The sequence below is a fragment of the Oncorhynchus kisutch genome, linkage group LG12 (assembly GCF_002021735.2).
Source record: "Oncorhynchus kisutch isolate 150728-3 linkage group LG12, Okis_V2, whole genome shotgun sequence".
In the NCBI taxonomy this organism is placed as follows: Eukaryota; Metazoa; Chordata; class Actinopteri; order Salmoniformes; family Salmonidae; genus Oncorhynchus; species Oncorhynchus kisutch.
Window position 1 is genome coordinate 30518609 of NC_034185.2, and position 25401 is coordinate 30544009.

General features: G+C 42.0%; 2 protein-coding genes across 5 annotated transcripts in view; one reads left to right on the forward strand and one right to left on the reverse strand.

Annotated features, from left to right (window-relative positions):
* The window catches only part of btbd7 (BTB (POZ) domain containing 7), a 127175-nt gene extending 120212 nt beyond the window's left edge, over positions 1-6963 (forward strand). The window contains exon 11 of the mRNA XM_020496718.2: positions 71-6963. Within this exon, the coding sequence (XP_020352307.1) occupies positions 71-721 (651 nt within the window). The 3' untranslated portion in view covers positions 722-6963. The remainder of the gene's footprint in view (positions 1-70) is intronic.
* ubr7 (ubiquitin protein ligase E3 component n-recognin 7) lies at positions 5900-25267 on the reverse strand. 4 transcript variants are annotated; one of them, XM_031837368.1, is made up of 12 exons: positions 25106-25267; positions 23565-23694; positions 23068-23201; positions 21921-21981; positions 16002-16097; positions 15850-15903; positions 14205-14310; positions 11142-11272; positions 10006-10194; positions 9370-9547; positions 8964-9025; positions 7611-8505 (listed from the first exon to the last, which is right to left on the reverse strand). In XM_031837368.1, exons 2-12 carry the CDS (start codon positions 23691-23693, stop codon positions 8413-8415), a joined length of 1233 nt encoding a protein of 410 aa, XP_031693228.1. In that variant the 5' UTR covers position 23694; positions 25106-25267; the 3' UTR covers positions 7611-8412. The 4 variants fall into 4 exon arrangements, with proteins under 4 accessions (XP_020352313.1, XP_031693228.1, XP_020352312.1 ...); XM_020496723.2 differs by having other exon boundaries at positions 9370-9550; positions 25106-25233; XM_020496724.2 differs by having other exon boundaries at positions 5900-8505; positions 23565-25253.
* Between the last annotated feature and the right edge of the window lie 134 nt (positions 25268-25401).

Consider the following 25401-nt stretch of genomic DNA (forward strand, 5'->3'; position numbering starts at 1 on the left):
GTCCTCATCTTGACATCCCCAATATATCGTATCAGATTGCTATTGTCTTAAGGTTTGTTTGTTCCTGCAGAACGTGGCGCCGGTCATCAACGAGTTCATGCCGGACATTGCCATGGGCGTGTCGGCCATGACCCTGAAGGAGCGTCGCCTGCCCGAGGTCACCATGGAGGTGGAGCCTCACGAGCCGCACCCTCACCCCTCCACGGCCCCTCCTGCTGTGCCCCACTGCCACCTGGGCCTGAACCGCCACGGTCCGTATGCCTCCCGCAAGAGGCACGCTGCCGAGCCCAAGCCCGAGGCCCAGGCGTCGGAGTATCCTGACTTGTACGAGTTTCCCGGGCGCCACATGAGCTCCTTCGCCGGGCCGGACCTCTACAGTCACAGTCGAGTTCCTTCGGGAGGGGGCCTTGTCCCTCCACAGTACTCCCCCGACGAACAGCAGCCAAACCCCTGCCGCGGCCCAGTCGGCACCCCACTCCGCCTGGATGTTCTGGAGCAACCCCCCCAGAGACTAGATCTGGCTCTGGCCATGCAGAGCGGAGGAGTTCAAGCAGCCGGAGCATCACACAACCCAAGAGGACGCGCCCGAACTGAAACGGACCTCACTTGCGGACTGGGACAGGCGCGGCCCGCAGAACCTTACTCCGAGGAGGTGGTGGGGGCCAGGGACCGCAGGTCGCCCAACAAACCTGAGTACCCTTACAGGAAGTCTGCACTCTGACCCTCCGCAACTAAGACTGTCAGAGGCCTCGGGAAAAGGCAGGAGCGCTAAAGGACGGTTCGCTATAGGGGGATTTGGGGTTGATGGCTTAGCATCAGTGGTTGGCAGTGTCTCCGGTGACAGAGTGGTCATACTCGTGCTCAGTTCAGGGCAAAGGCACTAAGCACACATATTAGTAGTCCCCCCCTCCCCCGGCGAGCCCCAGGTGCTGCACCAACTAACGAGATGCGGCGGTCACAGTGCCTTCAGCACAGAGCCATGGTGGGGGATGAGGAGGAAAGGCTTGGTTTGGTTGAGAATTATTTGTCCAAATAGATTAGTCTCATGAATTAACATAATGGGTCCTAGCCCTTCCCATCTCCCAGATTGGATCCACGCTCAACTGCTTATCCTCCAATCACCTTTATTCTTCTCAAAATGAGTCTTGACTGGTCATCGAACTTGAATAAATCCTTCCCTTTCCGCCCAGTGTTTTGGATTTTGACAACGCACAGTCATCGTTTCATTTCCATTATACTAATTTCCTGCATCAGGATGAGGGTATTGTAGAGTTATATATTTATATTTGTGTCCCGGTATGCTTTCCTTAGAAATAAATTGAAAAATGCCCAGGCAATGAGTTGCAAACTCATTTCAGCAACCTGCCCATTACAAATAGCTCCTCCTTTTGAAAAAGGTGGAATTGCAGTAATAACACTTGTAATCCTTTATGACCCACGGGCTGTATGTCAGGACGGGCAATATAAGATTTGAGCAAGAGCACAAAGAGGAGAAGAGAAACACAAATGAAATCTTCCTACTACTACCAATGTGGCTACAAGGCAGGAATAGTAATTGCATAGCTGCTTTTATTAGAAGTGACTCTAGAAGTCATCCACTTTGCATACCCATAGTTAATGTGAGTGGTAGCCACTGCTCAGCGCTATCTATTGGTCCTCTCCCAACACTTACACTTTGCAGATGTCCTTTTTACCTTAACCTCACTGTAATATTCAATAGCCTGAGTGCTGGGCACTGTAAGTCGTTTGAACCCGGGCTAGTATTCCAAACCACGTTTCCCACTTTATTGATCTATTACTGTCGATTGGCCAGAATGTGAATATACACCTGGTTTTCGGGGTCTATATTCAACCTCAATAATTAAAACGGGATAGCAACAGCAAATCAAGAACTGAAGTATAATATCCCTGCCTTAACCCTACAGCAATTTGTGGAGATTTATCAAGATGCAGGCCCCATGACTGTGCCCCTCTGCCTTTTCCATAGCTCAGCATGGTCGGCGGCCATCTTGGATAAACTTCAACCAAACCAAAGCCCAGTTCCTCAATCCAATGACTCCCTGTCTCCCTCCATGGCGATCTGAACAAGACTGCTTCGGTCACCATCCTTACTTTGACGTACTGTACCCAACAACCAACAATTGTGATGATGTCAATGGAGGTTTGTGGAAGGATAATTAAAGCGGGGGGGGAAACAGTTAAATGTTTCCTCTTGAGGAATTTATTATGTCTTGTCCACTGGGCGAAAATACTTACTCACTAAACCAGCGTAGCTTCAATTAAAACATGCTCACTCACGGGTCCTCCCTTTCAATTCAGAATCTCAACACATTTTCCATCCCATTTTTCACTAGCCCCTGTTGCGCCGCATTGTCAAAAAATTACATTGACTTGGGTTCACTGTAATTATCTTCCTTCTGTTACCATCTCCTCGCACACGGAGAAATGAAATTGCTGTATTGTGCCCCTGCTATACTACCATTCACACATTCTCTAATATTTTCTTCCGTTTTCCGTTGCGCGCCCTAATGAACATGACCTGGCTCTCTGTATAATGCTGATGCCTCATGTTTGTCTGCGAGGCATAGACTCACCTCTGATGGTTAGCAAATTATGTTTCTCTCACAGAAAACCTCACACGAATACCTTTTATCTCAGCAGTTGAAATGACTCCTTTCTGTATGCCCTTTCAGCATGCGATGATTCTCAAGGCAGAAGGTACTGGTACCTGGTTGGTCAACTGCAGGGAGACAGACTATAGTTACTGTGTAAGGCGTTTGCCTCGTCAGTTTCGTAAGTTGGATGAAGTCCTCCAGTTGGTTTTGGTGCATTCATGCATGTATGAATGGTGGGACATGGAATATTCTTTCTATCAATTCATGAATGAGGTCTGATTGGGAAGCAGGTTGGGATAAGGTTGGCTAAGTATGTTTGCAGGCTTTTTGATATGGCTTTTTGTCTCCCCTCGCTTTCGATGGTGGCGACTTGAAGACTAATGTATATCACCAAGACATAGGAGATGAGTATCAATTAGAATTTATTTTGATTGTCACTGGCATGCTCAGAACCTTCGTTTGGGTGTCGGCTCTTGTGTCAAGAGGGTCAAAAGTAGCATCCATCATCTGATATGAGTTATCCCTCGAATGGCTCTGTTGTTTACTTTTCCATTGCTCTCTCCTCCACCCCCCTTCTGGGCTCATTGGCATTTGATGGTGCTATTCCTCAATCCAAACTTGGGTCCCTTTCTGTTCTTTGTCTTAGCCTGGTCCCAGATCTGTTTGTGCTCTTGCCTACTCCATTGTCAAGCTAAATGTTTGGCATGACAATTCCATAAGGACCTGGTAAAAGAGCAGAAACGGACTTGCAACCAGGCTATGTCTTGTCTCTACCCAGACTTCTTCACTTGCTATAGACACTCCACAGTACTTTAACACCAATCGCTCTCATTTTATGCCAAGCATTCCCTCATTTGAACCTCTGGAACTCATGTACTGGAATGCAAATTATTAGAACTGTACAGTAGTGCTAATATCTTTGAGATCTATCTTGACGTCTCTGTGGCTGTTTTGCTAAGATCATAACCTGCAGAAGATTGTTTTCCTTGGCTTTTCAGCTAATCGTTTCGACCTCCCGCTGGAGAGGGCTCACTGCTGACGCTGCTCGAGACTAGAAGGGGTGGTGTGTGTGTGTGTTCACACGTGTCAGTGGGTGTGTGTTGTTAATGCTCTGTTCTCCGCCTTAGGGGATGAGCTCAACAACAACTAAACCATTGTCCATAGTGGGCTCTCTCTTACTAATGACCGTGGACAGTACTGTAGCTATTATGGTTGTGGAAGAGGAAGGATGTCTTGGGTAGTTTGAATAATTTCTATTTTTGGGTGCTGGGTTTTAGTATGGATACGTTTTTTTTCATAAACATTTTCGAAGACCTGACTACTCTGTAATATGAGACTGTCAGTCTATAAGGAGGGGAGAGAAAAAAGTGAGCGTGTCAGCGCAGCCCTTTGCAAACAATGGGCCTGTCACTGTGACTGCTGCAGCAGTGAGCTTAGAAGAGAGTTCGCCCTCTCAGCAACCTCCTCCAGACCCATCTGTACCTTAGCCTTATCCTCTCACTTAATGCCCAGAGTACCCCCACGGAGACATTTTGCCGCACCGTACTACAGCCCCCGAGGCCAGAGCCTCCCCTTCCTCCCTACAGACCACCAAGGTCATCCAGACCTGACCTACAGAAGATGGAGGGAGAGGCGGAGATGGAGGGGAGGAGATGGGACAGCCATTGGGAGTGGGACAAAAATATGAAAGATATGAGACAACCATGATGTTATCTCCTGCTTTTCCCATTAGCGAAGGGCTCCCCCGGCAGTAACGTAGAGATAGGAGCTTCAGATCTAATAAACACGTTGCCCCCCTCCATGCAGCAGGAAGGGAATGCCAGGCCGTGCTCTATTGGGCCACTTTTCTCCTGGGCTTGTTTTAACCTTAAAGGGAAGGTCTTCACCCCGAGACCCTGTGTGATAAAGTGATAACCAACCAGGCACGTTGGAATCGGATTCTGCAGCCCCTGAGGATTGCAGCCGGAGGTCTCTTGAATCGAATAACAGTCAAATAAAATCTACTGATGCAGCTTTCCGCAAACTGGCAAATCCAGGTTTGTGCTATATTCGTTATGTATTTGGACTCATTAACTAATTTCCTAGCCAAAATAGTTACCTGTTTACTTTACTAAAACTGCACATGTATGAGATGATTGCTATGCTAATATAGTTATGAGTTTGTGGCAGTTTGGCGAATACAGGTGGTATGATCTGTTTTCTCTCCAAATACAGGTGGTATGATCTGTTTTCTCTCCCAATACTAGTGTGAGCACATTCTCACTGACACAGGTATGAATTGATTTTGTTGGTCATTCAGGTAAGAGCTCATCTATTTTAATGGAAAATGCAGAGGTTTCTTTGAAGTGTAGAGATGACCCCCTGGTCCGCCCTGAACAGTGTCTCATCTGTGCTGAGGATGAGGGCTTGACTCCTGGCTTTGGACAGAGTGAGTAGACGAGCATTACCAATCCTGCAGTTTGTACGTTCTTTTTGTTGCCTTTCATGGTTTAGGCTAGATGACTAATTCCATTGTATTGTAATATTGTGTGTTATACCACAATGGTTGGACAAACATGACTGTTGCAATAAAGATGAAAGCTGGTAACACGCGGACTGTTAACCCTTTAGAGAACCAATATGATGATGCATACCCACTCATTTGATTCAGAATGATAGACATTGACAGCAACTTGTACAGAGGGCCTCACTATTGCACTAAAAGTATAATCTCATAACAGTATTGTATGTTTGTTTTCACTGATGAGTAGCACTCCTGTAGGTAGAATGGAGATGTTCAGTTGATTGTCCTCTTAGGTGGTTTGAGTTTGGTGAGTGACACATTTCCCTTCAGTAACCACGTTTCTGAGTAGTCATACAGTATTTTTTTTTTAAATACATCATGACAGCTGTGATAGAACGCGGAAGTTGTGGTAAAATGTTATAAATACTGACAAATCATTTTGTTTGACATGGTGGGATCTTTTTGTCTGTAAAATTAATTATGCAAGCAATGGAAGTGGAAATGCCTTTATGCGCAAATATTGATATAATAACCATCCTCCCACTATGACCCGTGAAAGCATGTAGTTTATTAGGCTACAGATTAAATACATGATGATGAACTTCACAGGGTGTTGAAAGTGCAAGGTGATGAGCTTGATGCTCCTTTCCAATAAATATTGAGGGTTTTATTCTGGTGACATGATGATCGATGCTTGACTGCCGTATGACAAAAAAAAAATGTTGTTATCCATAATAATCTCATGTAGACTAACATACCCGCGAGCTGTTAGCGAGAGCGCTTGAGTCAAGACCAGAGTAGGTACATTTGCTGTTTAACCCAACGTTTTTTGTGACAAAACTATCGGTAGAGTTGAAAATGTGATGGAAAACCGACAAACTTTTGATTTTTATTCGGTACATAAAATGTAAGCGAAAAAGTACATTGTGTGCACTGTCATCATGCACTGCTTTTTATCCGCAACAAGTCTGTTTGGTGGAAACTTGCAGATTTTAGAATATTTGCATGAAAATCTGTCACCGTTTAATGTAAACCTAGCTATTATCTATAAAAAAGTACTATGGTATGTTACCTTTGCATTATGAGTTGACTTTAATAGACCTTTAATTACATGATCATGTAAGATACTGTATTTAGAGATGCACTCACACTTTCTCTAGGTTTTCACAAGGACCAGGTTGGGGGCTGGGTATGTAACAGGCTGATACCGTACTATGTGCTGTAGCCAACTCTTCTATTGTTGTCAAGCCGTATGTACATGTTTGGCATGTCAGCGAATTAACGTGTACTTCGCTAAAGCACAAAAAGATCTGGACCACCAGGCTAGATATAATAACCCATTTCCTGCTTTCTGGTTTGCATTAGGACATCGGATATCAGCGGCAACGGGAGATTTCTTAATTTAAGACTGTTCTGTCGGTTCCTCTAGATTCTCCTTTAGCTCCCCCCCCCCCCCCCCCCCTCTCGTATGGAGACGAAAGAGTGCCTTCCCTGCCAGTGGCTGGGCATCCTTATCTTCGTCCTATGCAAACATTTTCTACCAGCCCACTCAACCAGTCTCTTTGTAATAGTGTAGCCAATGCTTCATATACATAGTGGTTTCAAAGAGTATTTTTTTATTTTAGGTACTTTTGAACAGTCTCTGAAATGTTGTTTTGTTGTACATATACATTTTTCTATGTATAAAACAAATATGTCACGAGAAAAAAATCTTTCTCGTAGACTTAAGGAATTGTGGAAAGTCTATTTTTCTACTCTTCTCAGTTGGGATTGTAACAGTGGTGAACTCAAATCTGCAATTTAGGTGACTGACATCTTCAAAATAAACAGCTTTGATAAAAATTATCAAATGGCTTGAGATTCTTTCTTTTGCAGTGAGTAAAGAAAAAAAAAGGTCCCTGACAAGGACTCCCGTCCATGAAAAGTGATAAGTTACGATACTGTATTTCTGTTTTTAATGGTTACTTGAATGCTTCTGCACAGGGTTAACTTAGTCAACCGGGTCAGTAGCATCTTCAAATGTCAGTATTAGAAGTAAATTTCCTGCAGTTTACAAGGACTAGCCTGATCCACCATCCAAACCACTGCGCTCATCATACTGTGTAAACTCAAACTCGCAAGATCAGGATGGTCTAATGAGGCTAGAGAAGGACTACATGACTTGTCTATCATTAAAAAAATAAGTTTATTCAGTCAGCAAACGTATCCAACTACTGCATACACTAATGTTAGCAACACATTCAAATGGATGGGTTCATAATTTGAGATCTCACAAGGAAGAGATTTATTACCATCTGAGCGATTGGCTAAACTCCATTTCTGGTGTGATAGTTTGATTAAAATATCCCCTTATTAATGGTTTGCCAGATGTCAAATCAGCATGTGGGTATTAAAGATAGAAAAAAAATATTTAAACTTCCATTATATTCTCTAATGGATGGGTTGATGGTTCCCAGGTGTAACTGCTGTAAGTAACAATAACGCTAAAACAATTTACATTATTCATAGCTTTATTTCTTAGAGTGAACATTAAAAAGGAACAGGGAAACCAATGGTAACATTTAACGTGGTCCTTTAAAATACCAACCGTACTAATGGGCCAGGGTTCTGCAATCATGCGATCTACAAACAGCTGTAACGGCACTAAGGAAATTGCAACTAAGGACAAATACAAAATTATAAATTGTCAAAGGAATGAGTTGAGAAAAAGCGTGTTATGGGAACGATGACCAGCTTAACCAGTTTTGATAATGCATTGTTCTAATGAGTTTTAAGAGCAAATCCATTGATGTTTATTCAAATAAAAAGGTAAATAAAAGGTCAAGGGGTCACTGCTCTGTCTGTTGTCTGGAACACTTGCTGTCAGGCAAACTGAACTTAGGCTTTCTCTCCAGATTAAACAAAAAGTGTTTGAGGGAGAGCAATGATAGACTAATAATTCCCTCTAGAAAAAGATAACCAAAGTATCATCCACATCAACCAAATGCCAGTTCATTAACCTGCTTAGCCTCAATAGACAAATCACATTGCAGAGTCCCGAGTACAGTACAACAAAGCATACTGCCCTGAACAATTTAACACAAAAGCTCATACAATGTTCAATAGACCTTTTTTTTTTGTTAACTGCATTTTTATTTGTTTAAACATAACATCTGAGGAGTTGTACTAGAAGATGATATTGGACGCAAGGCAATGACATTCAGTGGGAAGAAGAAAAAGGAATACAACTATACTGACAGGTGTTGGGGAAATGTGGAGAGGGGGAGGTACAGGAGTTGTCTGAATGGAGATTGCTCAGCTGCAGTAGTACTGGCCCGCGTTGGCCCGTCGTCTCTTGCGGTTCTGCTGCTGTTGGAAGAACTGACGGATGTCTTCGGGAGTCACTACCTGGGGGGTGAGAAATGGGGCACAAACTTTTTATGCCTCTTATTGGGTGTAGCGACTTCAGCTACAAACAAAAGATGGAGTCTAGGTCATGCTAGGAGTATGAGTTTGACAGAATTCGATTTTCATCGGACAGTTACTTTAAATAAAGTTTGATCTCATGGTCACACACCAAGGACAGGACCGCCAGCAGGTGCATTCCAGATTCAGTGACCACAATGTGAAGATCGAGCAAAACAATCCTCATCAATACTATCATTATAAAGGCTGGTTTGCGACACTGGGACAGTGAACATCAACTGAGGACCAAAATACAATGATGCTGATATGATTGATCATTCAACTAAATAGTGTGTACGCTGATAAATCTGCATCATCAGGACCAAAATACAATGATGCTGATATGATTGATCATTCAACTAAATAGTGTGTACGCTGATAAATCTGCATGTTTTAATTACCTTTCCTTCTGCAGCAAATCTTTGCAGGAAATCCTTCAGCTCAGTCTTCATGTCATTGTACCCTGAGACGGGAGGGAGGGGGGGATTTTAAAAAGCAGCAGCACCGATAGTTGTCTCCACACCAAATAAATCATCTGTATTTCAATCAATACAGCTGAGGGAATGGCTCTAACTACTCATCCAACACCTGCCTCACCTCTTTCCTTCATTCACTCTCTCCCTGTCAGATGGTCCAAATTCTCTCCCTACCCCTAATGCTTTGATGGTTGCAGGTCTGTACAGTGTAAGCAATAATGGTGGAAACTCCTCTACTTCACATATCTACCCAGAACCTTCAGACCTGCAAACATCAAAGGGATAGGGAGAGAAATGGTTTAGTCTCTTCTTTAACACCACCACCTCGTACCATGGATTATCTCCAGCTGCTGAACCCGGCCCAGGGTATTAAGAGCCGACATCAGGGGGTCGCGACCCTCGGCGGTCCCCGCCTGCTCCTGTTCTGTGGTCTTTCCTTTATTCTCGTAGGCTAAGACAGTGTCCGACTCATCCAGGAGAAAGGACATACCAGCTTCAGCGTAGGATTTCTGCTGGGGGGAGGAAACGGGTGAGCAGAGTTTTCCTATTGTCAATAGTAATTCTACGAACGATATAGGCCTACTCAACGACATAAATATGCAGTAATTCTGATCATAAACCATTTTTATTTGGGTGTATTATGCCTTTGATTTGTTTTGCAAGATACTACTCGTACATACACACCAAATTAAAAGGCCTCAACAACATGCATGTATTTACCTGTTCTACAATAAAACAGATGTATTCATTAGTGCACACTGTAACAAAACATTTTGCAACTGAAAATATTTACCACCGAAAACCAGCGTTTCTTATTGGGCAAATTCAGGTTAGTCCCTCCCACTTTCAGCCCATTTGGTTCCCAGTGAATACACCTCAGATTGTGGCTGTTTGACTTCCTTCTAAAACGGCTGAAGCAGAGAACAGAGTAGCAGCCGGGTTGACGGGATAAGTGGTGAAGACATACCTTGCAGCTGACACAGGAACAGAGTTTGGTTCTCCAGGCTGAGGGCCAGAATACAGCTCCAAACTCTGCTCTCTCTGTACCTGTGCCCCCCAGCTCCATGAGCCTGCACTCGGAGGGGGCTTTGGAGGGCGAGCCTCCCTCCATCTCCTGGTGCCTCCTTTTGCAGCCTGGCACCCCATTGGATTTGACCTGCGAGTAGGACAGATATCACACAATGTCCTCTGAACACTCAAAAGATGAATCTTTTCATCCACAATATGATTACAAAAGGTTAGACATGAAGAGGTTAAAAGGATGAGGGTAGAAAGTGAACACCTTGCTTTGACTTATCGTGCCCGGTATAATCTGTTAAGTCTAAGGAAAGGAAACATTTCCTAAGTACCTTATCAAGGCCCATTACCTTGCACAACCTCGCCAGTAGACAGACCACTCCCTTAAATCCCAAACCAAAATTACGAGGACACGCCAAAAAAAAAAAGACAGTTGCCAGTTGTATAAGAGTGACTTCTGTCTTTGGTGCATGCAAATGTGCGAGCTCACCCCGGGCCCCTGCGGGAGGGGGCAAATCGTGGGCTGCCATATTTTCTGTCAAATAAGGCTGGCTTCAATTTGCTGCTCGCCTCAGAGGCTGACTAATGAAATCATTCTTGTTGATATGCGGGCGCCGCAAAGCCTTGGGGCTGCTCCCCGCAGACCAGAGAATCTGCGCATGGCACGGGCCATTTATCCCCTAAATACCCACAGGAAACTAGCACAGCCTGGTTCTGTGCACTCATCTCATGCTGACTGTTAGAGGACTGAAGCCACCTGGTGGTTGATACCGACAGTCCCCTTTCCCTGCTCTGCATGGATGCAATGCTGTCAACAGTGGTGAAAGCAGTAACTTTGACTTCTGAAACATGTGTACCTAAAGCATAAGAAAAGTAAATGCATGAAGACGCATTGGAAACCTTTTCCACATAATATAGTTCCATCCATCTGTTTTATCTGGTAATAATATCCCTTTCTCAGTGATACTTTTAAACCAAGATACCCATTACTGGTTCATTCATGATATTCAATGTACTGCAAGAAATAAAATGCTATTCATTGTTCTCGTAACATTGTGTATATGAAGCTTTGTGTGGAGTGAGTACCTTCTCTTCACCCTGGTTATTGAGGCTCGTGGAGGCCTCCTCTGTTGTGTTCTTGCCCTCCTCACAGTCCCCCTCTTCATTCGTCACCTCCCCTTCTGCTTTGCAGGGGCTGGCTTTGGTCGCAGCGGGCACTGGAGGAGAAATACAAAACAACATGGAGCCACTTAAGTGCTGACAGGCTCTTTGCACTGTTTTACAATGGCTGTATTCATCAATCTAGCAAGGCAATATTTTCAATAATGTAGTAGTTTCCCCCCCTCATTTATCAAACAGCTATCTAAGTTATATATTTAGAGCCGCCTGTTCGATAGGAATCCAGCAATGTTTTTGTCATGTCTGTGTTGTGAGCAAGTCTACCAGCAGAGGAGCTTTTCCAAGGCCGCCCTTTTGATGTGACGTGGAAAACAGGTGAGAGAGTACAGTTACGGCCGGAAGTGACTTTTCATAGCAGGTTAGGACAGCATTTTAGCTAACCCCAACTCTTTTCTTGACCTTAACCTAAGTCTCCTAACCTGCTGCGTAAAAATACTTCCGATCGTAGCTGTACTCCTTCTAGTCAGAACCCTGGATGGAGCCAGAGACAAGTTTATTCGACAGAGAAGCCTCTGATTGTCCTAGGAATGTCTAGTGTTTTATTCTGACTTATATAATTTGACACCGTGTTATAACACATATGGAATGATGTAGTAACCAAAAAAGTGTTAAACAAATCAAAATATTTAGATTCTTCAAAGTAGCCACCCTTTGCCTTGATGACAGCTTTGCACACTCTTGGCATTCTCTCAACCAGCTTCACCTGGAATGCTTTTCCAACATATGCTGAGCACTTGTTGGTTGCTTTTCCTTCACTCTGCAGTCCAAACCATCTCAATTGGGTTGAGGTCGGGTGATTGTGGAGGCCAGGTCATCTGATGCAGCGCTCCATCACTCTCCTTGGTCAAATAGCCCTTACACAGCATGGAGGTGTGTTGGGTCATTGTCCTTTTGAAAAACAAATCATAGTCCCACTAAGCATAAACCAGATGGGATGGCGTATAGCTGCAGAATGCTGTGGTAGTCATGTTGGTTAAGTGTCTTGAATTCTAAATAAATTAGGGTCACCAGCAAAGCACCCCCACACCTCTATGCTTCACGGTGGGAACCACACATGCGGAGATCATCCGTTCACCTACTCTGCATATCAAAGACACGGCGGTTGGAAACAAAAATCTCAAATTTTGACTCATCGGACCAAAGAACAGATTTCCACTGGTCTAATGTTCATTGCTCGTGTTTCTTGGCCCAAGCAAGTCTCTTCTTCTCATTGGTGTCCTTTAGTTGTGGTTTCTTTGCAGCAATTCGACTATGAAGGCCTGATTCACACAGTCTCCTCTGAACAGCTGATGTTGATGTGTCTGTCTACTTGAACTTTGAAGCATTTATTTGGGCTGCAATTTCTGAGGCTGGTAACTCTAATGAACTTATCCTCTGCAGCAGAGGGAACTCTGGGTCTTCCTTTCCTGTGGCGGTCCTCATGAGAGCCAGTTTCATCATTGCTCTTGATGGTTTTTGCACCTGCACTTGAAGAAACTAAGTTCTTAATTTTCCAGATTGACTGACCTTCATGTCTTAAAGTAATGAGGGACTGTCGTTTCTCTTTGCTTTGCTTATTTGAGCTGTTCTTGCCATAATATGGACTTGGTCTTTTACTAAATAGGTAGATCTTGTGTATACCAACCCTACCTTGTCACAATACAACTGATTGGCTGAAATACATGAAGGAAAGAAATTCTACAAATTAACAAGGCACACCTGTTAATTGAAATGCATTCCAGGTGACTACCTCATGAAGCTGGTTGAGAGAATGCCAAGAGTGTGATTCCATGTGTTATTTCATAGTTTAAGTCTTCACTATTATTCTATATTGTAGAATTTAGTAAAAATAAAGAAAAACCCTGGAATGAGTAGGTGTCCAAACCTTTGACTGGTACTGTACATATTTCCACACTGAGGCTGGAATAATAGTGAAAATGATAATGCCGTTTTAGTGTAAGAGCTGTTTGAAAAGGCCGCCTGAAATTTCAGCTTGGTTTGGTGGGATGGTGTTTTGGCCGGCGTGATTTAATTAGTTAGACCAATGAGTCTCAAACCTCCCTGCCAATAACAGCTAGTTTTCAGCTTTCCCACTCAGACCACCTCCAGACAGTCCTAACAAAATTCTTGCTTGAGAAATTGTTCTTCGCTTCTTTTTGACCATTTTAATTGAAAAGAAATCATAGTAAGGTAAATCATTGTTACCCAGAAATGATTTGATATTGAGATCAAAACGGCTGAATTGGACCTTGAGGGGACATGAAATCGTGCACACATCGACCTCAATAGCTAACGGCACTTTAGTAATTTAGTCACCCATTGAAGTAAACTGCTCTACCGCAAACCATAGCCTCTTGTTCACTAGTTACTGCAGGTTTCATTAGTACTGTACAGGTAACTGCCAAAATAAAGGAAACGCTTGAGTCAGTGAGGGATACAAAGTATTTTGAAAGCAGGTTCTTCCACACAGGTGTGGTTCCTGAGTTAATTATGCAATTAACAAACCATTATGCTCAGGGTAATGTTTAAAAATGTCCAGTTGCCCATTATTTTGGCTACCATGGCTAGAAGAGATCTCTGAACTTGAAAGAGGGGTCTTAAATCACCAATGTCATCCCAGTTGAACACTTATTTGGGGTTTTCCCCAACACCAAATAATGGAATTTCTCGTGGAAGAAGGGTGTCGCATCCCTCCAACAGAGTTCCAGACACTTGTAGAATCTATGCCAAGGTGCATCGAAGCTGTTCTGGTGGCCCAACTCCCTATTAAGAAACTTGATGTTGACGTTTCCTTAATTTTGGCAGTTACCTGTACGTTCACATAGAAGCATAAACTAAACACAATGTGGTAGGTCTAAAGAATGGTCTCCTATCCTGAAGTGTTTTCTTTCTGAATTTGTTAATTGGGGCATGCCAGTAAACTGAAGGTAATGAGAGTACCCATAGAACTACATAAAGAATCACTGTGAATTCTAGGATTTCTAGGAGTACCTGCCAGATGGGTGGCGTAGGCCCACAGGAAAGGAGCATTGTTCATGCAGGACTCACACACCATCTCCTGGAGCTCCACACACTCTGGCACAGGGCAACCCAAGTGCTGGATAAAAAAAACGTAATAACACTCATATACGGTATACATATAGCAGCTATGGCATCAAGTGTACACCGTCAAGACCAGGGTAAAGACCAGGCCGGTCTTGAGTTAAATACTCGGGATGCGTTCCAGATATAGGACTTCACAGATTACAGGATCCGTATATTATCTTGATGTGGTTCCCAAGATGTTAAACCAGGGTTCTCCAACTCTGGTCATGGAGAGCTACTGGGTGTACAGGCTTTTGTTCTAGCACAATTAATCAATACATTATGGGCTGTGTTCAGTAGGCATAAAACATGAGAAAGCATTTTGAAACAGAGCTCTTATCCAAACCTGTCCAATAAGAATGCTCATTTTCGCTTTTCGTTTTACTATATGTTGCTTCCAACTGAACAAACCCATTAAATTTGGACCATGATTAGCTGAATCCATTGTGCTGGGTTGTAACAAAACCTTGCACACCAAGTAGCTCTTCGTGACCAAATGTTTTAGAACCCTGTGTTTAATAGTTCTGGCATTGTAAAGACCTGATCTGTCCAAGGCCTATATTCACAAATATCATACCCCCTAAAAAAGACTAACATTTCCTTATTGGTAATGGTGAGAGGTAAGCATGTCTTGGGGATATGCTTTGTGCTTCTGTAACTTTCTTGCTCATGATTATACATAATCATTGTAGCATCAACAAACATATAATATTATTTAAAATAAAAGTAACTCCCAAATGACAATACACCATTCACTTCTACTAAGCACAATATAATCTGAACCACAACAAACTGTAAATGCAAAAGTATGTGGACACCCCTTCAAATTAGTGGATTTGGCTATTTCAGCCACACCCTTTGCTGACCGGTGTATAAAATCGAGCACACAGCCATGCAATCTCCAAGGACAAACATTGGCAGTAGAATGGCCTTACTGAAGAGCTCAGTGACTTTCAACATGGCACGTCATAGAATTTTACTGGCCTTCACAGAGCGCTGAACTCAACCCCATCTTGGGATGAATTGGAACGCCAACTGTGAGCCAGGCCTAATCACCCAACATCAGTGCCCGACCTCACTAATGCTCTTGTGGCTGAATGGAAGCAAGTCCCCCAGCAATGTTTCAACATCTAGTGGAAAGCTTTCCCAGAAGAGTGGAGGCTGCCAAGGGGGGACCAACTCCATATGAATGCCCATGGTTTTGGAATGAGATGTTTGACGAGCAGGTGTCCACATACTTTTGGTCATGTAATGTTTAAGTGAATTTGCCCAAATACTTATGACATCTTCAAATGGGGGACTAGATACATAAAGTGCTGTCATTTTTAAACGGTAAAACAGATGTATGAAAATACCCTCAAATAAAAAGGTTACATTCTGTACCGTCACGTCATATGAAACACTTCATCACAAATACAAAATGCTGGAGTATAGAGCCAAATTAAACATTTTAGCTTCACTGTCCAAATAAATACATAGGGGAGTGTACAAGCCCAGGGACCTGTGCATCTTCAACACATCCTTATGCTTTGGTGCTCCACAAAAGCCTTACCCTGCCATGAAGCCAGTCCTCACAGACAATGCACTGTATCATCTCATCTTCAACCTGGGAAAGACATGTTTTGGTCAATAGATCTTCACTAGAATACAGATTTTTTCAAAAACCAATTCATAGACTATTTGAGGTGAATGGTCAACTCTCACCGGGTCTTCTGGGTCTGGATATGGCCTGTTACAGGTGCAATACAGACCAACAAAATTGTGGCTGTATTTGTTCTCCGTGTTCAACTGATCCTTGTCCTAGAAGACAGTGAAATCATTAACATCATGGACCATGCAGAACTCTATGCCTTGATCAAAGTCTCTCAATCAATGGTCCTGGGTACCCAAAGGGGTGCAGATTTTAGTTTTTGCCTTAGAACTATCATCAAGCCTGATTATTTTGGGTCCCCAGGACCAGGTTTGATTAACAGTCCTAGATGTATAGTTTCAGACAACTATATTGCCACCCTTGCACTTTTCTTAAATAATTCCCTATTTCTTTAAATCGAAATTAAAATAAAAACGCACCACACTTATTGGATTCTCAACATCGCAAAACCAATTTAATTTTTGTATGCTTAATTTGATCATTTTAATTGAGAGACCAATGGCATGGACAAAATTGTTGACACCCTGAAGCTAGTACTTGGTTGCACAGCCTTTGGCCAAGATAACTGCAGAAAAATAACTGCAGCAAATTACTCTAATTCTTCAGTGTTTGAGAATTGTTGTTTTTGGTCATCAGTAAACACAGCGCTGATCTCTATTTCCAAAGAGCTATAATTTAGTTTTTTGGTACACAGAATATTTTCTCCTGGATTTAGGCTTGTTTAGGTGGGTTGTTGAGAAGTGCAATCAGGCTTTCTTGAGCCTCCTTCAGCAGTTTACCAAAAACCAAATGAAGCATTCAAAGAAAAGAACACCCTCCCTAAAATCAATCAAGGGGAGGTTTGATAATGCTGTGGGGTTTCTTTGCTGCCTCTAGTACAGGTGCGGAGCCTGTGTGTGCAAGAGATCTTAAAATCAGCAGCTTATCAAGGTGTTTTGGAGTGCAGCGTTTAACCCAGTGTCCAAAAACGGTGTCTCTGTTGAAGGTTGTGGGTTTTCAAGCAACCCAAACACACATCAAAAGCACCCTGGAATGGTTTAAGAAGAAACACTGGACTGTTCTGGAGTGGCCAGCAAAAAGTCCAGATCTGAATCCCATCCAATAAGGAGCTGAAAACAGCAGTTGGGTGACTCTCACAAAATAAGTTGAGAATTACCTTAACAGCTTTCGATGTCCCAAAAAAGTTAAACACATTATTTTTAACATTTCTCCCTAATGAAAAGGCCTGAGTTAAACATAACACTGAAAATTCACCTAAATTAAATTATAATTCAATTAAATGACTTTCATCTGTTTCTGTAATGAGAAGGCGAAGTGGGGTAAACTGGGTGTTTGACAATAAGAACCTAATTTTGAAGGCATATAAGCGTATACATTTCGGGGCTCCCGAGTGGCGCAGCAGTCTAAGGCACTGCATCTCCGTGCTAGAGGCGTCACTACAGACCCTGGCTTGATTCCTGGCTGAATCACAACAGGCAGTGATTGGGAGTCCCATAGGACGGCCCAGTGTCGTCCGGGGTAGGCCGTCATTGTAAATAAGAATTGGTTCTTAACTGACTTGCCTGGATAAATATTTTTTAAATAATCAAATCAAACTTGTGCCTATCTAAGGACTACTCCTCTAGATGACGCATCATCACTTTATTTAAAAACTGATTGGAGTTTTTACACAAACTAGTCCACAGTGTTTGTACGTAATAAATACTATAGTTTAATGTAAATGTTATGGTTTATGGACAAACTACAGCAACATATTTGGTTTATTAAAATACGTTAAAAAAAATATATATATATTTTAAATACCAGAAATGAATCCGGACGCATTTCGGTAATGAGAATTTGGGGTGAAAATGTACAAAATACAGGCGAAAAATGTAAATGTATTTACAATATACTTCCCATAAAACCACACATCTTAGTCCTCAGAATGATACGAGATTTTTGCAGATTCATCATGGTTTTGTAACTCAATTTGCTACAGACAACCAGTTGGTGGAGGGCACACCTCAAACATTGAAGAATTAGAGCAGTTTACTCCTGAAGAGTGGGGAAAACTGCCAGTAGAAAGGTACAGCAAGCTCTTTGATGGCTACAATGCTATTTTCCTTAATTTTTTTAATTGAAATGGTAAAATTTTAAGATGCACTATGCAGAAATCGTTCAGCTATTTCCTGGTTACTAAAATTCTAATAGTTTCAGTTTGTGACAAAACAAGAAAGTATAGTGTAGAGAATCATTGTACCATCTAAACTAGAGGAATTGGGGCCGATTTCAAGTTTTCATAACAATCGGAAATCTGTATTTTTGGACACCGATTTTAAAAATATATTTTTTAAATCTTTATTTAACTAGGAAAGTCAGTTAAGAACACATTCTTATTTTCAATGGCGGCCTAGGAACGGTGGGTTAACTGCCTCGTTCGGGGGCAGAACGACAGATGTTTACCTTGTCAGCTCGGGGGATTCAACCTTACGGTTAACTAGTCCAACGTCTAACCACCTGCCTCTCATTGCACTCCACGAGGAGACTGCCTGTTACGCGAATGCAGTAAGCCAAGGTAAGTTGCTAGCTTGCATTAAACTTAACTTATAAAAAACAATCAATCAATCATAATCACTAGTTAACTACACATGGTTGATGATATTACTAATTTATCTAGCGTGTCCTGCGTTGTATATAATCGATGTGGTGCGTATCGTTGCTTCAATGTGTACCTAACCATAAACATCAATGCCTTTCTTAAAATCAATACACAGAAGTATATATTTTTAAACCGGCATATTTAGCTAAAAGAAATCCAGGTTAGCAGGCAATATTAACCAGGTGTAATTGTGTCACTTCTCTTGCGTTCAATGCACGCAGAGTCAGTGTATATGCAACAGTTTGGACCGCTTAATTTGCCAGAATTTAACGTAATTATGACATAACATTGAAGGTTGTGCAATGTAACAGGAATATTTAGACTTATGGATGCCACCCGTTAGATAAAATACGTAACGGTTCAGTATTTCACTGAAAGAATAAACGCCTTGTTTTCGAGATGATAGTTTCCGGATTCTACCATCTTAATGACCTAAGGCTCGTATTTCTGTGTGTTATCACGTTATAACTAAGTCTATGATTTGATAGAGCAGTCTGACTGAGCGATGGTAGGCAGCAGCAGGTTCGTAAGCATTCATTCAAACAGCACTTTCGTGCGTTTGCCAGCAGCTGTTTATGACTTCAGGCCTATCAACTCCTGAGATTAGGCTGGTGTAACCGATGTGAAATGGCTAGTTAGCGGGGTCACTCGCTCAGAGACTTTGAGTGGTTGTTCCCCTTGCTCTGCATGGGTAACGCTGCTTCGAAGGGTGGCTGTTGTCGATGTGTTCCTGGTTTGAGCCCAGGTAGGAGCGAGGAGAGGGACGGAAGCTATACTGTTACACTGGCAATACTAAAATGCCTATAAGAACATTCAATAGTCAAAGGTATATGAAATACAAATCGTATAGAGAGAAATAGTCCTATAATTCCTATAATAACTTCAACCTAAAACCTCTTACCTGGGAATATTGAAGACTCATGATGAAAGGAACCACCAGCTTTCATATGTTCTGAGCAAGGAACTTAAACGTTAGCTTCCTTACATGGCACATATTGCACATTTACTTTCTTCTCCAACACTTTGTTTTTGCATTATTTAAACCAAATTGAACATGTTTCATTATTTATTTGAGGCTAAATTGATTGATGTATTATATTAAGTTAAAATAAGTGTTCATTCAGTATCGTTGTAATTGTCATTATTACAAAAAAAAAGCTTTTTGGTCCTCCAATAATCGGTATCGGTATTGAAAAATCATAATCGGTCGACCTCAAATCTAAACCGCTGAGGAATATCTTTTCCATTAACAAAAATATTGTATTTTCAAGCTGTTTTAAGCTGGGGTACAAAACTGAAAGTAAAAGACGCAAAAACTAAACTTTAAAACAGGAAGCATACAAATAGCGCACATAAAACAGATATCGCTTTTTAAACTTGCTTCCAATGAAAATGACAGATCTTTAACTCACATCTACAGTTGAAGTCGGAAGTTTACATACACCTTAGCCAAATACATTTAAACTCAGTTTTTCACAATTCCTGACATTTAATCCTAGTAAACAATTCCCTGTTTTAGGTCAGTTAGGATCACCACTTTATTTTAAGAATGTGAAATGTCAGAATAATAGTAGAGTGATTTATTTCAGCTTTTATTTCTTTTATCACATTCCCAGTGGGTAATAAGTTCACATACACTCAATTAGTATTTGGTACCATTGCATTTAAATTGTTTAACTTGGGTCAAACGTTTTGGGTAGCCTTCCACAAGCTTCCCACAATAAGTTGGGTGAATTTTGGCCCATTCCTCATGACAGAGCTGGTGTAACTGAGTCAGGGTTGTAGGCCTCCTTTCTCGCACACGCTTTTTCATTTCTGCCCACAAATGTTCTATGGGATTGAGGTCAGGGCTTTGTGATGGCCACTCCAATACCTTGACTTTGTTGTCCTTAAGCCATTTTGCCACAACTTTGGAAGTATGCTTGGGGTCATTGTCCATTTGGAAGACCCATTTGCGACCAAGCTTTAACTTTCTGACTGACGTCTTGATGTTGCTTCAATATATCCACATCATTTTTCAGCCTCATGATGTCACCTATTTTGTGAAGTGCACCAGTCCCTCCTGCAGCAAAGCACCCACACAACATGATGCTGCCACCCCCGTGCTTCACGGTTGGGATGGTGTCCTTCGGCTTGCAAGCATCCCCCTTTTTCCTCCAAATATAACTATGATCATTATGGCCAAACATTTATATTTTTGTTTCATCAGACCAGAGGACATTTCTCCAAAAAGTATGATATTTGTCCCCATGTGCAGTTGCAAACCGTAGTCTGGCTTTTTTATGGCGGTTTTGGAGCAGTGGCTTCTTACTTGCTGAGCGGCCTTTCAGGTTATTTCGATATAGGACTTGTTTTTACTGTGGATACAGATACCTTTGTACCCGTTTCCTCCAGCATCTTCACAAGGTCCTTTGGTGTTCTGGGATTGATTTGCACTTTTCGCAACAAAGTACGTTCATTGCTAGGAGACATAACGCGTCTCCTTCCTGAGCGGTATGACAGCTGCGTGGTCCCATGGTGTTTATTCTTGCGTACTATTGTTTGTACAGATGCATTTCAGGCATTTGGAAATTGCTCCCAAGGATGAAACAGACTTGTGGAGGTCTACAATTTTTTTCAGAGGTCTTGGCTGATTTCTTTTGATTTGACCATGATGTCAAGCAAAGAGGCACTGAGTGTGAAGGTAGGGCTTGAAATGCATCCACAGGTACACCTCCAATTTACTAAAATGATGTCTGATGATGATGATTAGCCTATCAGAAGCATCTAAAGCCATGACATTTTCTGGAATTTTCCAAGCTGTTTAAAGACACAGTCAACTTAGTGTATGTAAACTTCTGACCCACTGGAATTGTGATACAGTGAATTATATGTGAAATAATCTGTCTGCAAACAATTGTTGGAAAAATTACTTGTGTCATGCACGAAGTAGATGTCCTAGCTGACTTGCCAAAACAATAGTTTGTTAACAAGAAATTTGTGGAGTGGTTGAAAAATAAGTTTTAATGACTCCAACCTAAGTGTATGTAAACTTCCGACTTCAACTGTATGTGAATTTGGTCAGGTCCCCTAAAAGTTACATATTGCACAAAAATAAAATTGGTTCCGCAATGTTGAAAATCTAATAGCATGTTGTGGAGAACAAAAGTTGTTTTCAATTTCAACTTATTTTGGAAGAAATAGGGAATTATTTAAGAAAAGTGCAAGGGTGCCAATATATTTTGCCAGACCAGCAACTGGCTACATATATAAAACATGCCTATCATGCCGTTATTGGCCTAATGTCTCTAATTCAAACTACCACAATTTCAATAAATGTAAGGAAACTTACTGAGTATAACTTGCACCTCATCTCTTCAAACTTGCCATTTCCACAGTCACAGCGGAAATTCCTGAAAAAATTCCCAGCTCAAGATTAACTATAGGAAAATTCTGTTCGCAACTGCAATATCCCAGATAAAGCTAGAGTGCTGTGGTTCATGATTATATTTATTTCACTAGGTAAATTGACTGAGAACACATTCTCATTTACAGCAAATACCTGGGGAATAGTTACAGGGGAGAGGAGGAAGGGATGAATGAGCCAATTGGAAGCTGGGGATGAGGGCCATGATGGTATGGGCCAGATTGGGAATTTAGCCAGGACACCGGGGTTAACACCCCAACTCTTACAATAAATGCCATGGGATCTTTAGTGACCACAGAGAGTCAGGACACCTATTTAACATCCCATCTGATAGACAGCACACTATACGGGGCAATGTCCCCAATCACTGCCCTGGGGCATTGGGATATTTGTTTTAGACCAGAGGAAAGAATGCCTCCTACTGGCCCTCCAACACCACTTCCAGCAGCATCTGGTCTCCCATCCAGGACCAGCCCTGCTTAGCTTCAGAGACAAGCCAGCAGTGGGATGTATGGTGGTACAGGACAAACAAGGTAACAGTAAACATGTCATCCACCACAAATGAATTACTATAACTCCCACCTTGGCCCAATCAGTGTAATTTTGTAAATGCCAGATCTCTGTGGCAAGACGCATGTGACTAGTGTACAAACAAATGGAAGGAGACAGGTCCACAGTCCTCTCCCCAATTTCATTGTGTGGGACAATAATACCTTTGAGCACAGATATAAGGGCACACACACACAGCACAGAAATATTGTCCTAAAGTATTTCTGTTCAATTCCCGACAATTCTGCATCGCATCCGTTCATCGACACTCAACATTTGATCTATTGTGCATGGCCCACGTTTGTGTTGGTCTGTCTTATCCTTTAGGTGTCCACTCCACGTCTCTATCTGAATTCATCATCCCAGCTCCTCACCTCCTCAACCTTATTGGAGGAGTAGGTCCAAGGTCCCTCCCTTCAGACCTTCTTCTCCAATAGGTTTTGAGAAGGTGGCAAGGAGAGAGGATGCAAGGAATTGAGGAAAGATTAATTGAAAAAATTCTCAACAATGCAGTGAAACTCACCTTTTGGTGTAGAGCTCAAAAAGGTCATGGCCTTCATGGCATTTGTAGGAGCAGGCCAGGCAGACTCCGGCTGGCTGGCCCCCCTTTGGTGTGCAGGTGCTGCAGGCATAGAGGGCTTGTCGCTTCACATAGCCCTGCAAGACCACATCAAAACAAACACGTGTGAAACTGACATCACATTGAGTCCTTCGGATTGAGCATGAATGCAATGTATACCATGGCAATGAACCATTTAAGCGAAAATGTAACGTTACATTTGATAAAACCACAGGTTACATTTTGTTATAACGAGTTAATAAAAATACAAATCAAGTTCAATTTATTAACAATTATGTAATTTAGGTTGGCGGAGACATCAAATTGGTGACGTCGCTAAAGGTTCCATTTTTCAAAATCCATTTGAAACTAAACACTGGCTTAGACTGCAAAACTGTATTATAGCTAACTTAAACTGTGGTAATTTGTGTTTCTCTAACAATGTGGAGCAAATAGCCTACCTCCGGATAGGAACACTTCTCAGAATCACTACCAGCTAAAACAGCAGATGCCTCATTCTCCAACTCTTCATCTTCTTCCAAAACATCTACCAAAGAAACAGTAGCCTCATCTCCCTCATTTGCCGCCATTCTCGGAAAATAGAAGGTGAAAAAAGTGTGAATACAAGTTCCTGTTCCAGGGCAAAATGTAGAGCGCCAGATAAATCTAAACAGGGACGTCCAGAAGGACTTGAGAAGATGTATCAAAATGCTCTGTTCACCAAAATATACAATAAATTAGATACAATAAGCAAAAACACATTGGAGCGCACTGGACGTTATGTTATTCTCAAACCCGATACACCGAGGGAGTTATTTTACTCGGGCCCAGATGGAACCGGGCAATGGGCCGGCACGTCATCTGGCGAAAGCGGGGAGGGAGGAACACCCATCTCAAAATGAACAGTAATCTGTGCGGTCGGTCATGTTGTTAACAAGGCATCATGTTGCATCGTCCGGAAACATACTATATATACTATTACATACTATATATTTCCATCGAATAAATGTTAGCAATGTCAAATTAGTTTTCACTTGAACGGCAGAAAACCAATCACTTTGCATGGGAAAAGAAAGAATCCTACTCATTACTGCACTTGCTTAATTACGTCACTATTGTTTTGAGCAGATTTAGATAGAGCAGCTGGCTCACGCCAGGGAGGCAGCCCGGTTCCAAGTCGAATGTAACCAACTTTCAACCAAAGCAAAACATGCTAACACGGGCGCCCGGGCTAAATGAATCGAACCCCCTCACTGTGGCTCTCTCAGAATGACAACTTCCGCACGATTTCCGGATTATGCAAATATTTCACCCTGTTGGCGGGAGTTTCTGAAAAGCACTTCAGAGATTTTCACATTTTGATAAATTAAAATATTGTCTACCTGTTGGTTTAGTTAGTGATTGTTATTTATATATGTATTTGTGCAAATATGGCGAACGTCTCAAAGTACAAGTCTCTGACCAAATCGAATGTACGTCAAAATGCCGCTATGACTCGGGTCAGAGTTCAAACTAGGGTCATGGTTCAACAATCATGGCAGCTACTGAGATACGAGGAGAGCTAAAATACAGGGATGGCCTGAAGAAAGAGATTATCATAAAAACAGAAAACAACCTGACTTCTATGATAGTGGGGATTAAGAAATTAAACGCAGATGTATCGGGGCTCCTCACTGATCTCGTTGTACAAGAACAATTTTGCGGAGGAAATGACAAGGGGGATTTGCAAGTCGACGACGGTGAGCTTGGTTAGCTAGCTAATGTTACTGGTAGCTCATTTAACAACACGCTTAGCTACCGCGATGGATGTTGATAAAAACAAAACAAGGTTCGCGAATTGCTCTGCTTCTATTGAGGCTAGCTATTGTTTATTTTTTATTGTGGCTATTGTCTCACGAAATCTATCGATTTTGTTTTAGCTAATCATGACCTGGAAGAACACAACATCTTTCGGTAGATAGAGCTAGTTGCTATGAAAATTATTATATAGACAAATCCCAACCTTAGCAAATCTTTGGATGATCAGATAAACCGCCCACGTTGATCAGAGAATGAATTTAGATAACTGTCTTTGGGCTAGCTACTTCATAACACAGATCTTCCCAGTATCAAACCGACTAACGTTAGCTTGCTCGGCTACAAATATTTTTTTTGTGTGCCTATGATGCCACTGTGACGTACAAACATATATTGTTACTACGTGTGCATGTGAACAGATTAATTTATTCCGTCATCGGAGTATTGATATGATCATTGAGTTTTCCCGATATCACAACTTAGCAAATTACAAGTGTTTAA

What these genes read in the sequence shown, in the direction of transcription:
- ubr7 (XM_020496723.2), bottom strand. Translation starts at nt 23,693, where the DNA reads ATGGCGGCAAATGAGGGAGATGAGGCTACTGTTTCTTTGGTAGATGTT. An exon ending in TTTGAGCTCTACACCAAAAG is followed by an intron (nt 21,982 to 23,067) that starts GTGAGTTTCACT and finishes GAATTTTTTCAG; the next exon opens with GAATTTCCGCTGTGACTGTG. An exon ending in TGAGGTGCAAGTTATACTCA is followed by an intron (nt 16,098 to 21,920) that starts GTAAGTTTCCTT and finishes ACTGTCTTCTAG; the next exon opens with GACAAGGATCAGTTGAACAC.